Source organism: Emydura macquarii, unplaced genomic scaffold (genome assembly GCF_026122565.2).
Source record: "Emydura macquarii macquarii isolate MOO-44397 ecotype Brisbane River unplaced genomic scaffold, CSIRO-AGI_Emac_v2 contig_2207, whole genome shotgun sequence".
NCBI lineage: Eukaryota > Metazoa > Chordata > Testudines > Chelidae > Emydura > Emydura macquarii.
The window spans coordinates 1,823,936-1,839,188 of record NW_027132344.1 but is presented as its reverse complement, the minus strand read 5'-3'; the positions used below and the strand labels follow the sequence as shown (position 1 = coordinate 1,839,188).

Here is a 15,253-nt window from a genome sequence, read left to right as displayed (position 1 = left end):
GAGGTAAACAAACATGTAGCATAAAATTATTGCTGTTATTGAAGTCAATGAGAAAGCTCACATTGAGTTCAGTGAGTCAGTATCCCAGTGCAATCACTATAAATGCAACACAAACAAAAATACACTATGAAACCATGAACATTTCAACTGCAATATATCCAGTGTTGGGCCCAGTGTGCAAATACTTAAGACTATTTAATGTTTATATGCATAACTTGCACAGATATAGTCCTGTCAACTTCATTGAAACTACTCTCATGTGGAAAGTTACATGTGTAAGTATTTTCAGGATCAGGACCTTACTGGGCACTTTGGTGATTATTGTTAGCAGTAAGAGCTATTCTAATGAGTTTTATCAAATGATCCCTAAAGAAAATTCATTTTTTCAGGCAATAAACCTTATGTGAATGCCCTGTGAAATAACTAAATACCAAGATGAAAGCTACAAGAGACCCCAGGCCTTTTAATATGTGGTTTCTCAGTGATGTGATGTTAGTGACTTGGCAGCTGTCCTGGAACACTGGAATATCACCAGTAGCTAAACTTTTATTTTTCAGGGTTTTTAAATGCACCTGTGCACACCCAGTGTGAGGATCACATCAATAAAGGATTCTGCTAACATACATGCTAATCTAGGACCCACCACTGCAGTCCTTGTTCAGCATTCACTGATGTCATTGGAAGTTTTGTTTGGGTAAAGGCTGTAAAAAGATGAGGACATAAATAGTTTGTTGGGATTTGAAATAAGAACAACTAGTGAACAGTTTGCGTGATTGATTTAAAATGACATTTTTGCTTAATCCCTGAGAACATGTTTTCACCTGCCTTCTACACTAAATGGTGTTTCCTTATTTATGTTACAGAAAAAAGAGCGTGAATTACTAGGAAACAAATCAATTAATGCTTACAGTGCTGGAAGGACAATCCCCACACAAAGCATACCGAAGGACTCAGCCCCATCAGTCATCTCAAGCACTGCTGCTGTTGCAGTGAAATCTGCAGAAGAAAAGCCTGCTGAAAGCAAAAAGACTTATAACAGCATCAGTAAGATTGACAAAATGTCCCGAATAGTTTTTCCAGTATTGTTTGGAACTTTTAACTTAGTCTATTGGGCCACGTATTTGAATAGGGAACCCGTTATTAAAGACACTACTTCTCCAAAATAAACCGAAGGACTCCAAAACCACACGTGAGCCATACTAATAAAGCAAACGCTGCCATGGAGAATATGAAGTCCAGAAGACTTTCTATACTTGGGCAATATTCTTCAGGAAGTTTTTGCATGTTTAATAATATGTACAAATAATATTGCCTTGATTGTTTTTACATATAACCTCAGATGTTTCAGAGACAGTGACATTAATAATTACAGCCACAGATCTTTTCAGAAAAACAGAAGAGAAGATATTGAACATGGCTTCTATGGCACACGGTATCTTGCATTGATAGTTTACAAATAAAATAAGTTATATTTTTAACTGTTCAAGTGTATTACATATCTGTGGTTTTTATACGTCCAATGTACATACATAGTCGTAACCCATATTTTACAGAAATGCTCCATTATTGTCATCTGATAGGATATCGTGAATAATGCAGGTTGTAAATGTAATAATTTTCATGTAGGGTCACATTCCACCATACTTACTCATTCCAAGTAGCACCTTATTCCACAAATAATCCCATCGGGCCAGATTCTCAGCCGGTGGAAATTGATATAGTATGTAGTACTGAATGGAGCTGCTTTAACACTACCTGAGAATCTGGGTTACAGATTTTTGTGGGACTGCTTGAGGAGCAGGTGCTACTCAATGTAAATAAAGGTGGTAGAATCTTGCCCTTAGGGGGGAAAAATCAGTTTTTTCACACTCCAGCTACATTGTTCTCTGGTAATTCTCATTGTTTATTGCAAAAATTAGGCATGCATTGCATAAAAATTATTTTTTAAAAATAGACTAAGAACATACTGTGCAGATAAAAAATTAATATCCTTAATATACACTTTCATTAGGGTAACATAACCAAAGTTTGGACAACATCTTCTCTTGAAGATAATATTGTATGAACAGAGATGCATCTGAAATAATCGCTATTTCTTATTCCCAATAACAAGAAAACAATCAACCAATACAAAAAAGGATGACAGAGAAAGAAAGCTACACTTCATGACAGAGAGGTCTTTCAGAGACAATACAGGGATTTTGGTCTTTGCCTGAAACTTTTCTATAACATCCTTGCTGCTGCCAGTGTATTTTGCTTCAACGATGAATCAGAAAGTGTAAATTGAGTTTTCAATTTTTTTCTTAGAAGTCTGTCATGACTGCTCCATTGCTCCAGTAGCTTTTGTAATGTCATCTTAATGTTTAAATAAAAAAAATGCATTCAGTACTTGGTTGCAAAATGTCATCCATTTCTAGATTATTGTTTTGGGAAAACTTTTCATACTGAGTTTTTAGAATTGAGCCAGCTAAGGACTTAATCCAGCAAACACACTCAGGTAATGTTGTGCATAGGAGTACTTTCATTGATGCCAAGAGAGCTACTGAATATGTAAATGTTACTCCTGATGTATCAATGTTTGCAGAATGAGGCCCTGAATCCACTCTGAATCTGTGCATGTTGGGGAGCCTGTGCTGCAGGCTTCTCCCTTCCCCCTTAATTTTTGGGTAGTCCTTTTTTAAGGATTCTATAGGATTCTGCTCCATAGAGAGATGAGACAGGCCAGGGGTTGGAGAAGTGTCTGGGGTTCTCTGGCTTCTTCCTTCCCTCTCCTCCATTTCACCATCCTGAAACTCCTGAAGGAAAACAACAGATTATAAACTAAAGGTGTAGTAGTTTTTGGTGTTCTCCCATCCACATTGTAGGACCGCATCTATAGGGAGGTTCCAGGGGGGGCTACAGGAACTGTGCTCCCCCTGAGCCAGGAAGATCCAATAGGGCCAAAGAGCAGAGTGGAAGCTATCAGAAAAACAGGAGAGAGGAAGATGTGTCGAGTGGGTAGGTGGTAGCCTGGGTCTCAGGAGACCAGGATTCAATGTCCTGCTCTGCTGTGGCCTCTGCAGTATCTTAACTGGAAAGCTAAGATAGTTTTAGTAGCTGGCCCTTGTCTCCTGCAAACTTCCATGCATTTAAGGGATCCCTGACATAAGGAGTACTCTCTTTCTTTCAGCACATATTCTTTCAGTCGTGGGGGAGGAAGGTGGAATGAAAGGGACATGTGCCCCCAATTCTTACTCTTCTGTGTTTCTTTCAATATGGGCTCATGCATTCTCTCTCCTGGTGCCCAACATTTTTAATGAAGTTGCTCCACTATATCTGGGATCAGAAGGAATGGAAGAATGAGTAGGATATTCAGTGAGTGGAAACTCCAGTGTTTCCTCTCCCTTCTGTGGGTTAGTCTTATACAGGAGCAAGTGGGGTTCAAACAGGTCTTTTAGTTTTGGTTTGTTAATTCTTATTTTATAAAAAGAGATACCGTTTGATATTTTTTTAAATGATTCTTTCCTGGGCTCCCCACAATTATTCTAGAGCGGTCACTTACACTTTTTGGCTCTCATACCTAAACTCAGTGCAAAACCTACCTATCTGTGTAAATTTACTCAGATGAATAGTCTCCTCGACTTTGATGGAACTAATCACATGCATATAGTTGCTCATGTGAACAAGTGTTTGCAGGACTGGGCCCTTTGTCTAACTTCTTTTTTAGTATAAAATTTCTAGGAGTTTGGTTGATGTGTAAAAGATAGGGGTGGGTTGGTGTGAATTGCGTTCCCCTGCTCACTCTATGTTTTATGGAGGATTTACCCCTAGAAAAAAGGTAAGAGGTGTTACCTATTATAGGGTAAGAGGGAGTTGGGGAGGAAATAACTTTGGGTCAGAGGACAAAATTATGTATATTATAAAAAGAATATTTAACAAGGACAAAAAAAATTAATAGCCAGACCATAGGGGAAAGATAAATTAACAGGGACTGCCCACAGTGATGTTTAATCTATTAGTGGCTGAAAAAGAAATGGAAAGCATGTTGGTAAAATTTATGGATGAGGCTAAGTCATTTGTTTCAGTCAGCTGAAAGTCTGAAGAATTACAAGAACCACCAGATGGATTTGAGCATATTGGACAGAACATTGACAGATGAAATTTACACTTGGGAAACTTTAAAATAATACATGGGAAAAAATAGTTCAAACTTTTCATATATGCTGATGGGCCGTGTTGAAAGGATGGTCCAGTGATTAGAGCACTAGTTGGAGCTGAGCTGGGTTCTGTTCCTTCATCTTTCCCAGACTTCCTCTGGACAAGTCTCTTTGTTCTTCAGGTTCCCCCCTGTGAAATGGGGCTAACAACACTTCTCTCCCTTGCAGGTATGCTCTGAGACTAAATACATTAAAAGATTGTGAGGTGCTGAGGTGCTTGCTGCATTAGCTGAGAGAAAATATTTGGTGTCTTTATTGATAGCTAAGTAAAAGATGTGTGAAACAGCAGTTAAAGATAAAATAGATATAATTTATTATATTGAAAGGATAAATACTGTGTCATTAAACAAAACAATAGTATGTTCTTTTGTTGGAGTCATGTTTTTAATAATGGTCACTTCACCTTAAGATAGCAAAGATGGAATAGGTCCAGAGAAGGCAAACGGTGTAGTTAAATGCACGAGGAAGAGGATATCAACATGAAAGAACAAAAGTAAGCATTAACTAGACTGAGATAGTTAAATTATAAATGGTGGAGTAAAAATGCTCAGTTTCTTCTTTTGGGCCTGATCCAAAATCAACTGAAGGAAACGAGACTCGCTTAGATTTTAGTTGGTGTTGGATCAGGTCTATTTTTTCTCTGTTACAGCAATAAGGGGACCCTGGCTTATTATAAATTTAGAATGGAGGTCGGCAATACAGCATTGTGAAATTATAGTAGTATTCTGGAATTCATTGCCACAGGAGACCAGTCAGTTATACAGCATCAGAGGGGTTTTCAAAAGGCTGACTGATTTGATGATAAATTATAACACTTAAAACACTATAGGCTCACGTACAAAGGGCAATCATCTCTCTTGCTTCAGGTTGCAAGGTAATCATTTGTGAATACCAAGAAGAGATTTTCTTCAACACAGACTCCACTGTACAGTTGGACAGGTGTGTTAGAGGGGTTTCTGCTTTCTTTGAAAGCACCCCTTGAGGCTCCTGCAATGGAACAATAAATGGGCCACATTTAAATGTATTTCAATGCAACATAAGAAATGTGTTAGAATTTGCAGCACTGTTATTATTTGTATTACAGTAATAATGCCCAGAGGCTGCAATCAGGACCTGGGCCCCATTGTGCTGTTTGGTGAAGGCCTTGTCTGCACTAGGATGTTTTTGCCAGTATATACAAGTAAAACCCTCCAAATGTAGAAATATACTGGCATAAAAGTGCTTTTGCCTGTAGAGCTTATTCCAGTTCAGGGAACAAAGCAAGTTATACAGGCAAAAGTGCTTTTATGCTTCTGAACTAGGGCTTTTGCTGGCTAAGCTATGTTGATAAAAATCACACCCAGGACTGCCATAGCTATGCCCACAAAACTTTTAAGAGTACTTACAGCTGAACACAGGGTCTCTGCATCAAAGAGTTTAGCATCTCATTTGGGACAACATGAGAAGTGAATGGAAGAGACAATAGGATGGCAAAGGAGAGGGTGAACAAAAATAGCTGGTTTGTACAGTGTATAAGGGAGAGGGTGAAGCAGAGTCTGATTGTCACTACTCAACTCCAGTTTTAGACAGCTGATCCTACATGAATTGATTTTGATGGTGTTATGGGAATGCAGTGAGGCAGTGATTAATCAGTCAGTTACAGGAACAAGCTGCACCCAGAAACAGGTATGGGACCCTTTTCTAGAGGAGTTATATTACACCAGAGGAGCTTCTGTATAAGAGGGAAGTTGCTGCCTCTGATATACTGAAAAAACAAAACAAAAAACAGAGGAGCCAGTTTCATCATTGTTTGGTGGTGATGCCCAGATATCTAAACCCCTTGGGATATTAGAGAGACAAGGTGGGTGAGGTAATATCTTTTATTGGACCAACACCTATTGGTGAAAGAGACAAGCTTGAGCTACACAGAGCTCTTCTTCAGGTCTGAGAAAGGTAATCAGCTTGTCACAGTGAAGTATAAGGTGGAGCAGAATTTTTAGTGTAAGTAGTTGGTGTATATTCAAGGGACCATTCAAGATTAAGTGGGCCATTGATACACTTCCCTACTACGGACTAAGAAACCACGTTTTGTTTGATTATAGGTTTTTCTACTGGGGACCCGCTGAGGACTGGATGATCAGCACCTCAGTTTTAATAGCCAAGCCTCGTTGTCTTCTTCCAGTCTGTGGGGACTTGCAGGACAAGTGATGGGATTCCTTTCCAACACTCCAGAGCTACCTCTCATTTTAAAAACTGTCTAGTTCCCTGGGAAGCACTTGCCTTCTGCTATTCAAGCGCAGCTCTGTAGACAGCTGCCGGCAGAATCCCGGTTGCCCTGGGATCGCTTGCAAATCGCCAATAACCAGTGCTTCACCTAGCTTGCGCCTAGCAGAATCTACTGGGGAGCTGAGCTGGAAAAGGAAAGGAAAGCCCCTTCGAAGTGTTTGCGAAGGAGTATTTCCCAGATCAGCCGCAAGAGGCTCCTGCAGCCAAGGAAGAATCGGGCAAGTAACAGCTAGTCCTTGCCATCAGAAGGAGAAGCAGCGGGATGCTGCACTCTTTCCTGTGAAGAGGAGAGAGTCATTCAGCTCCAGGACACAGGTCCCCCGCGCCTGTGGCAGAGTGAAATCGACCCGTGTTTCGGTCTCAGCGGCTCCAAACCACGAACTCCTCAGCTCCTGTTGGAAGGGGGACGCGGGAGCGCTTGCAAAGATCGGTCGCCTCCTGTTTTCCGGGGATTTGCGTAGCTGTGCGGTTTAACCGTCTGGCCTGCGCCTTGTGCCCACTCGGGGCCAGGAGCAAACCTAGAGGAAGAAAGCCAGACTCGCGACCCGAGGGCGGCTCCCCGGAGCTGTGCACCCCTCGGATGCTCTGTCTGCGGTAGGCGCTGGGACGCGCCCACAGGGAGCAGAGGCTGCTCACGAGCATCCGAAAACATTTGCAACCCCCCTGCGGGCCCCCTCCCCCATACATGACACAAATGACAATCCCCGCACAGCCAGCCACATCACGTCAGCCTTTCCTTTTCCAGCTGGGACACCAGTCTAGCAAGGCAGCACGACAACTGCCCCCCCGAGTTTACTGCGGTGAATAGCTGCAGGAGGGTTGTAGCCAGCCACGCTGCACGTTTTCCTGTGCAGCCCGACTCCTTCGCCAGGCTGCTAGAGACACTTCACTTCCCTTGTGTCCACAAAGGTGGTACGAGGGTGGCTGGCAGTGGGAAAAGCCTGATTTAGATCTCGCTGGCCTCTCCTCCCAAATCGCCAGTAACTTTAAGGTGGGAGTCCAAGATGAACTTTAAAGGTAGGGTAATGTACTTTCCAGTAGGGACGACGAATCCGTGCATAATATAGACCATAGGCTGCTGTGCTGAAGGAAGATGCGCTGTCACTGAGACCCAAGATATCAATTGTTTCGCTTAGGAACAAAGGTGCTGAATAAATCCCTTCAATAACACGCCTTTATAAATCTACCTTAATCTGTTTTAGACACCTGATCTACGGTCATTTATCGGGGAAAAAAGGGTTGATAATTGCTGAAAACCTTTGAGATGAGCGTACCAAACCAGCGCAGAAGAGAGGTCCTCGTTTAAACAAACATTTCAAAGCACGGCTTGCTGACATAGGCCATCCAGTGAGTTTGTGAGCACTGAGAATGAAAATAAAGCTTTCCTTTGAACTTCAGATGCCTCTTATTTCAAAGAACAGGAGGCTCCATCGTTAGACTGGATTCCCCTGGTGGCGATATGGGAGAGAGACACGTTTTATAATAGGTGATTAATAATAATTCACATTCAGTGCCATTCGGTACAGTCAGCACGTAAGAACTAATGTATAATCGGTCAGATAAACTATAGGGTTCCGGAAATGTGCATTATTGGAAGTTAAGTGCCCGGGTCATGGTGGATTTCCTCTAAACTGTATCATCCCAGTAATAAATAACTTCGGTCGGGAACATAAATCCTTCTAATTATCTCTGTAAATAACTATTTTTGGACTTCACATACGAGTTATTTTGAGCACAAGATTACAATTTCATGTACAACTTTTGTTGTTGTTGAATTTAATGTCATTTATGATCACTTAAAAGCCCCCGAGGAGGGAAAAGACGCGATTATGCTGTAAGATCTACTTTCCCAACACAATGAACATCTATTGTATTTGTGTCTGGATTGTTGCTTTCTAAGTTGACGTAATGTTTGTACACCAAATCTTGTGACTGTTTTGTTTTTCTGTTTCCGAAGTAACGAGGGCATCATTCGTCTGATACCTGAGAAAAAAGGTCCACAGACCCGAAGTGATCAATCCGAAAACCATGTCCACGGTGTTTTTTAATCGCAGTGCAATGACACAGGGGCTTCGGGTCCAAGCTGTTCTGTCCGTGGGCTCGAAAACACTTCGGCTCAAACTCGCTTCTCGACTCGTATTTCCTGCGGTGGGAGGATCGATTATTTCGACGCACCCGCTGGAAACACCCCAAGGGCTTGGCACGTCTGCCGGCCACCTGTTGCGATATCCACCTCCCACCTGGAAATCAATAATCAGCCCATTGCCTAGTTCGCCGGAGTAAAGCAGCCAGACCTATTTTGGGCCACGGTTGCCAGGGGAGGGTTGGATGGGGCGGGAGGGAGGCACAAGTGTCTGCATTGCTCGGCGAAGGGTTCCTATTTCGGCGAGTCCAACCAAGAGGAGCGCGGATTGAGGCTCTCCTGCTCCCCCAGAGCCAAGTTGTGCCTGGGGGCTCTGAACTGGCCGCTCGCTGCTAGCCTCCTCCTTACTGCGACGGGGAGACCCTCCCCCGCCCCCCAACACACACCCACCCACCCACCGGGCGTGCGAGGAAATCCACGGCCATGGTGCGCCGGGCTGGGCTCGGATCGCGCCTCCGGAGTGGGCACCGCGCCTCTCCTCTCCCGGAGCACGCCGAGTAGGATGGGCGCCTCTCGGTGGGGACGTGCCCAGGCCAGCCGCCGCCAAGGCAGGGCTCTGGAGGAGAAATCGACCCCGCTGCCGGTCCTTTGAGGGCGCTGGGGAGTTCCCTCGCGGGCCCGGGGGTTCGGCCAGAGGGAGCCCGGGGGCTGGGCGCAGGCTTCTCCTAGAGACTCCGCTCCGGTCGGCCGGGGGCAGGGACCCAGGGCGCTTCTCAGGGCGGATCGATCCTTCGCAGCTCCAGCGCCCGGCCCTGGGCAGGCTCCGGGGTGCGAGAGCTTCCACTGCGGGGACTGGGGCGCTTCTCTCCGCCCCCCGCCAACCCCGCCACCCGCCTGCTGTGCTGGCAGTGCCTGGATCTCGCTCGCCGTCCCCGTCCCCCCCCGCACTCCCCCCCGCAGGTGCATGGCTGACCCAACTCTGAGAAGCCGGAGGGGCCGCTGCCTCCTTCCAGACCCTTGATTGTCCTCGAGGCGAAGGGCTGGGGCTGCCCAACACCTGCCGGCCCGCGGAGCCCGGGTTACCCTTGGATCTGGAAGCCTCGCCCGGGGCGTCTGGGTTTGGTTTTTGGAGCAGCTCAAAGGGGGATCTTCTCCCCCCCCCCCCCCCGGGGCTAGCGCTGGCAACACGAAAGAAGAGAGACAGAGCGAGGATTCACGCTTCAGCCCATTCCCCATGCGAACACCCGGCACCGTTTGTTCCGTCCTGCCGCACCTGGTGCCTGCTCAGACCATGTCAGCTAAGCTACTAGCGGTGCTCTTCCTTCTGGCCGTGCTTCAAGCCTGGTAAGTCTGCACCGTGCAGCCCCTTCCACTGATTCCTCCCCGCCGCTTCCCTGTAATGTCCGTGGCTCAGGCTGGAATATCACACACGGAGTTTGACAAAGACTTGAGTCTGGGAAACACCGAAAGATATCCCCCCCCCCCCGCTTTCTTTTGACCCCATTATCACCCGCAATGTTTGTGTTCTGCCTGAGCTGCAACTAAACTAGCTTCTTGGTATCAGGCCCCCCCAGCCCTAAACTCTGTCATTAGCCGTTACACTCGGACGGGTTTTTTGGGTTTTTTTTTTGGTATTACTCCTCAGCCGAGCCTTGTAATGTAAGGCTGGAGAAACTGAGAGCGTCAGGCTTCCGCCCTGGAGTTGGCGAAAATGTCTCCGCTTCACCCGGCTTTGCAAAAAGTTTTCCCGTTACTTCACTTGTTATGGCATTAACCGAGCCCTGCAAGCGGTTTCTGACATTATGCTTGTCAAAAGCAGGCACTGCTTCCCCAGGATTGCCAAATAGATTCTGTCTGCAGCTGTACCCACTTACTAGACATGGTGCGGTTCTTTTATGTAGCGTGCAGTGTGGGGCTAGGACAGGAGTATCATTAAATCGGGGATTTTGTCTTCAGTTCAGTCTTCAAAGTACCTGCCTCAGGGATTTAAGAAAGCAAAGTAAAGCACGGGAGGGAATAAAAGGACGCTCTGACAGGAGGCAGGTAAAGTCTGCTTAGGAAAGGGAAAAATCAGACAAGCCCAACTACCAAGTCACCAGGAGGATAGATAGTAAGCTTCACTAGTTCTGTCATTGCAACTGATGCAAACAGGTCCTCTGAATTTTTTGCTATGTTGATTTCTTCGGCAAGATCAAAGCGATTGTTATTGCTTGAATTTCTTGTATGAGATTATCCACTGGGAGGTTTTCCTTTGATAATATTAATTAAAGGCTTATGATAATGCCTTAATAATCATGCTAATACCTTAACAATCACACAACAATCCGTTCTGGAAACATCATTATGGAAATGCCATCCTGGCAAACCTGAGATTCTGCAGTTTGTAAATATGCCCCTGCCTAGTCTGTTGGGAAAGGATCTCCAACAAGACCTTCCTCGTAGGAATAACCCTTGTTCACCTGAGTTCAATTAGAATGAATTGGAAAACTATGGCAGTAAGAGTTACTCGGGTGAGTAAGTTTTGCAGAATCAGGCTCTTCAAGAAAAGTTCAGGGCACTCAGGGACTCCTAGGATCAAGACCTTAGTGATGAAAACTCCCTCTTGTTTGATTTTTTTAAAAAAATGAATCTATAATATTTCGTGCAACACTTGAAAATGCAGTTGATTGCCCAGTTCTTACAACAGAGTCCGTAGATTGAGACCTAAGAGGAGAAAAACAGACATGAAGAACTCTTCCGAAAACTCTCATGAGGAGAGCTGGGGTAAATACCCTTGGCATTTACAGGACAGGACTGCAGTGCAATCTGAATAGCAAATACTTTTACACTGAAACTCAAAAGTCAAACCCAACATTTCTGACTGGCTAACTTTCTGGAAGACCATTAAGTCTCCTATGTAACAACAGCTGGGAATACTGCCAGCGCCTTCTCCCCTTAACAGAGCACTGAAGTGGAAAGATGCAGACACGTTTAGAGTTAACTTGCTTTCTTTCTCTCCCACGCACACACCATTTAATTCATAGTCATTTTAAAACTGAAATACTGAATTTCTGTTTACCAAGACAATCAGACTTTTTCTTTCAAACCAAACACTGGGTGACAGTGCTTCTTAAACCTTTTCTCTGCTCACCTTACTATATGGTACTCATTCACCGGAGACACAAATTCTCCTCTATCCCCCCTCAAGCCCGGTTACCTCATTGTTTATTAATGTCAGCTCTTAAGAGCAGATAGCAAGATCTAGAAACTGAGGCTGCAGAAAACTTGACACTTTAAAGAAAACAATTTCCAAACGGCATTTCAAGCTTTTCTCTGGCTTTTTTATTTTTATTTTTATTTTTTTTGGTGTGGTGTACCACACTTTTGTTTTCCTCACAGTAAAAAAAGGCAGTCTTACATAATAAGAAATTGGAGGAGTGACAGCTCTGCTTTCCATTTCACAACATGCCTAGAAATCAGCCCCACTTTTTTTTGTGAATGTTGAAAAGACACAAAGTCTTGGAATATGGTTGTCACTTATAAGCAGTGCTCAATTTGTGCCAGGGCTTGCTAGGGCTGAGGACTGGCACCTGTAGGCTTGGCAGTTCATAGCTCCTGCACCTCTGGGCTTGCCATGTCAGTTATGAAAGTAAAAAAAAAAAATTGATTCTCGAGCCTCAGCACCTAATTGCTTGAGCCCTTGCACCTTTTCCCTTACAAAATAAGCACTAGTTCATCGGAGTGGGGGCTAAGGCAGATTCTCTATGACAATGCATCCTAAATGCTTGGTTGGAGCCTAATCGTTCAAAAGCATATAAATAAAGGTGCTTGTGAATGCACATCACTGTTGCAATGAAGCACCTAGATGGGAACACAAGCCTCCAGGGTGTAGCTTTCTGGGAAACAATTTACTGGAGCAAGAAGATTGAAAAGATCTAGCAAGTGTTAGGTTATTGTTGATTATTAGTTTTAAAGAAGCTAATATCTAAAATGTGAACTACTACCCAAAACTGATGTGATAAAATGAGGACCAAGTTCATTCATAACTCATGCAACCTTGTGGAGGTGAAAGGGAAAAGCTCATTACAGAATTTGCCCAAATGCCTGGTTTTTGTTAATAATTCATCCACCAATGCAGATAATTAATTGTTGGACACACAATGTATGTCTAAAAATAGTACCCATTTTGAGAATGAGTCTGGAACTGTTGCTTTACAAATATTTTGCTTATCAGGAGTCTCAAAGAGAAAAAAAAATCTTAGGCTAAGTGACATCGATGAGCAAGAGGACTTGAAAGTGATAGCTCATGCCGCAGAAAATAAAGTTTCATCATTTAAAATGCTCCCCCCCCCCTCCATTTACTTCTATACTTTTCAGGTGTCATCCTATAAGTCTTCCACACATAGAACACCCCGTGGCTTCATTTAGAAATAATTCTATATAAGCTTCATGGGTACGGGGGGGAAAAACACAAACAAAAACTTTGCATTTGGGATATTCTTTGGAGGGTTCAGAGAACGGTACCCTTAATCAAATCTTTATTCACTATGATAAATATGAGGTTTTTTTCTTTTTATACATGGTGCCCATCACAGGCAATCTAGACATTCAAGAAATTTAAACCATATACGGTTATAAGCATAATGTCATTATACACACACACACACACCTCTCCCTAAATTACTCCAGAACTCACCAAAGAAGAAATACAAATGAATTCTAGGCCTAACTGAAGTTATCCTTTCATAAAAAGCCTGGGTAAAGAGTTAAGACTTGCAATGTGCCCCAGAAGATCAACAAATTGATATTGAAGGGAGGGGAGAAAGCAAGTTTAAGAGTCTACGGCCCTGACTTCATCGGGCTTGCACTGATGCAGTTGTACAGATAGGTCTATCTGGGCAAATCTTTAGAGTAGATAATGCCTATGCCTCTGATTCTCCTCTGCTTTGAGCCCTGTGTGGTCCTTCACACTTTGCAAAATGGATGTAAAATTACACCAAATCAGAATGGCAGTACACAATGTCGAAGGCAATGGAGAATCAGGCCCAAGGTTCCAGCACTGAGATCATCCTTCTTCCATCTGCACATATGCAAATCTCATGACAATCTGAGTGTCTCAGATGCTCTCAAATGCGATAGATGAAGTAGATGTGGTCTGTAAGATATTGAAAACCAAACCATAAAAGGCATTAGAGATTAAAGTTAACATTTTGCATATACATGCAGAAAGCAACTAGTAGTACAGATGAAAATGGATTCCCATGTGTGAAAACCGTACTGGGCAGCCATGTTTTGCACTAGCTGAAGTTTCTGGATAAGTGTTAGTTGTCAATTTATTTTAATGCCTTACTCACAAAACAAAGATAATCTACCTCTTGTAGAAAGAAAAATCTTAGCTCCTGAAATCCCCAAAGTACAGAACTATAAAAAAACAGAATGGCTAAGACTCTGGGATTCAGACAGATTTACGCAACATATTTATGTACTTGTGATAATCCATATTATATTCAAGAATCATATTCTTAATTCTAACCCTTGTACTGCATTAAGTTCTGAAATTCAAAAACATTGAGAGTGCAATAATTTATTAATAGGATGAAATGATCAGGAAGTATTAAAAGAGCTGAATTTTTAATATTCTTATTAGCCTGCTATGCAAGAGATGAATCAGTTGTGTTGAAGGAGTCATATTAAAATACTGCAGGATGTTCACCCACCATAAAATTCTGTTACCAGTTAGCCACCAGTAGGTTCATTTAAAAAAATTTTTTTTTTTTAAATTATCATACCTGCATTAATCCACAGCTTGAAGTTTCAGTGAGGAGCAATGGTATGAGATGGATTATATAATTATGTTCAGTTAGTGCCCCCTACACAGACTCTCTTACTTCTGGCAAAAAGTTCATCCTTTAACAAAATCTTTCTAAAACTAGGTACCTGAAACAGAATAAAGAACTCTGAAACTTCTTGAAGTGCCTGTTGAGATTTAGTCAGATTTTATTTATATAACATAACATTTGATTTTTAATTGCAGTTCCAGAAAGATTGAAGAGGATGAATATGAAGATGTAACAGGCAACCAAAAATGGGTATTAGCTCCAAAAACACAAGACACAGATGCGACTCTCATTCTAAACAAGTTGCTGAGGGAATATGACAAAAAACTACGGCCAGACATTGGAAGTGAGTCCTCCTTTTCTTTCTGTGAAAGATACATGAGTATAACTAGCTAGAAATATTTTGTGCTTCTATTAATGATGGACTTGATTTGGAAAGTTAAGATCTGGACCCAAACTTTGACAAAGTTCAGGAATGTTCAGGTCCCAGGTTTTGATTCAGGCGCAGTTCTAATGTAGACATTACATCCTAGCATTTTAGAGCAATTTATAAATACTAATTCTCACAGCATGTTTTATAGATGGGCAGTTTGGTGGACAGGAACGTAAAATGGCTTGTCCAGCATTACATGGCTGGTCACTGGCAGAGTCAAGAGTATATTTATTTTCATTGAGCACACAAGACAAAAAAGCTCTCTGTGCATCCTAACAAACTATTAAAATAACAGTGCACAAAACTAACAAAAACAGCAACAGAAGCCCAGGGGACTCATATCCGGCCCCCTTCTAGCAGTACTGTATAACTACCTAAGTTCCCTGGCCAAGGAGCCTACTGCAGCTGAGAAGGAGGTGGCTGGATTTGCTTCTGAGAGGATGAAAAGCAACTTGTGGGG

At 43.0% G+C, this 15,253-nt stretch overlaps 2 protein-coding genes across 3 annotated transcripts in view; both read left to right on the top strand.

Moving 5' to 3' along the window:
• Window positions 1-2,374, top strand: part of GABRA5 (gamma-aminobutyric acid type A receptor subunit alpha5) — an 80,924-nt gene extending 78,550 nt beyond the window's left edge. Inside the window, exon 10 of the mRNA XM_067559985.1 lies at window positions 864-2,374. Within this exon, the coding sequence (XP_067416086.1) occupies window positions 864-1,166 (303 nt within the window). The 3' untranslated portion in view covers window positions 1,167-2,374. The remainder of the gene's footprint in view (window positions 1-863) is intronic.
• A 6,439-nt stretch (window positions 2,375-8,813) lies between these two features.
• Window positions 8,814-15,253, top strand: part of GABRG3 (gamma-aminobutyric acid type A receptor subunit gamma3) — a 442,295-nt gene continuing 435,855 nt past the window's right edge. For both annotated transcript variants that reach the window (XM_067559980.1, XM_067559979.1), the window contains exons 1-2: window positions 8,814-9,888; window positions 14,558-14,706. In XM_067559980.1, coding sequence (XP_067416081.1) covers window positions 9,779-9,888; window positions 14,558-14,706 — 259 coding nt within the window. In that variant the 5' untranslated portion in view covers window positions 8,814-9,778. The remainder of the gene's footprint in view (window positions 9,889-14,557; window positions 14,707-15,253) is intronic.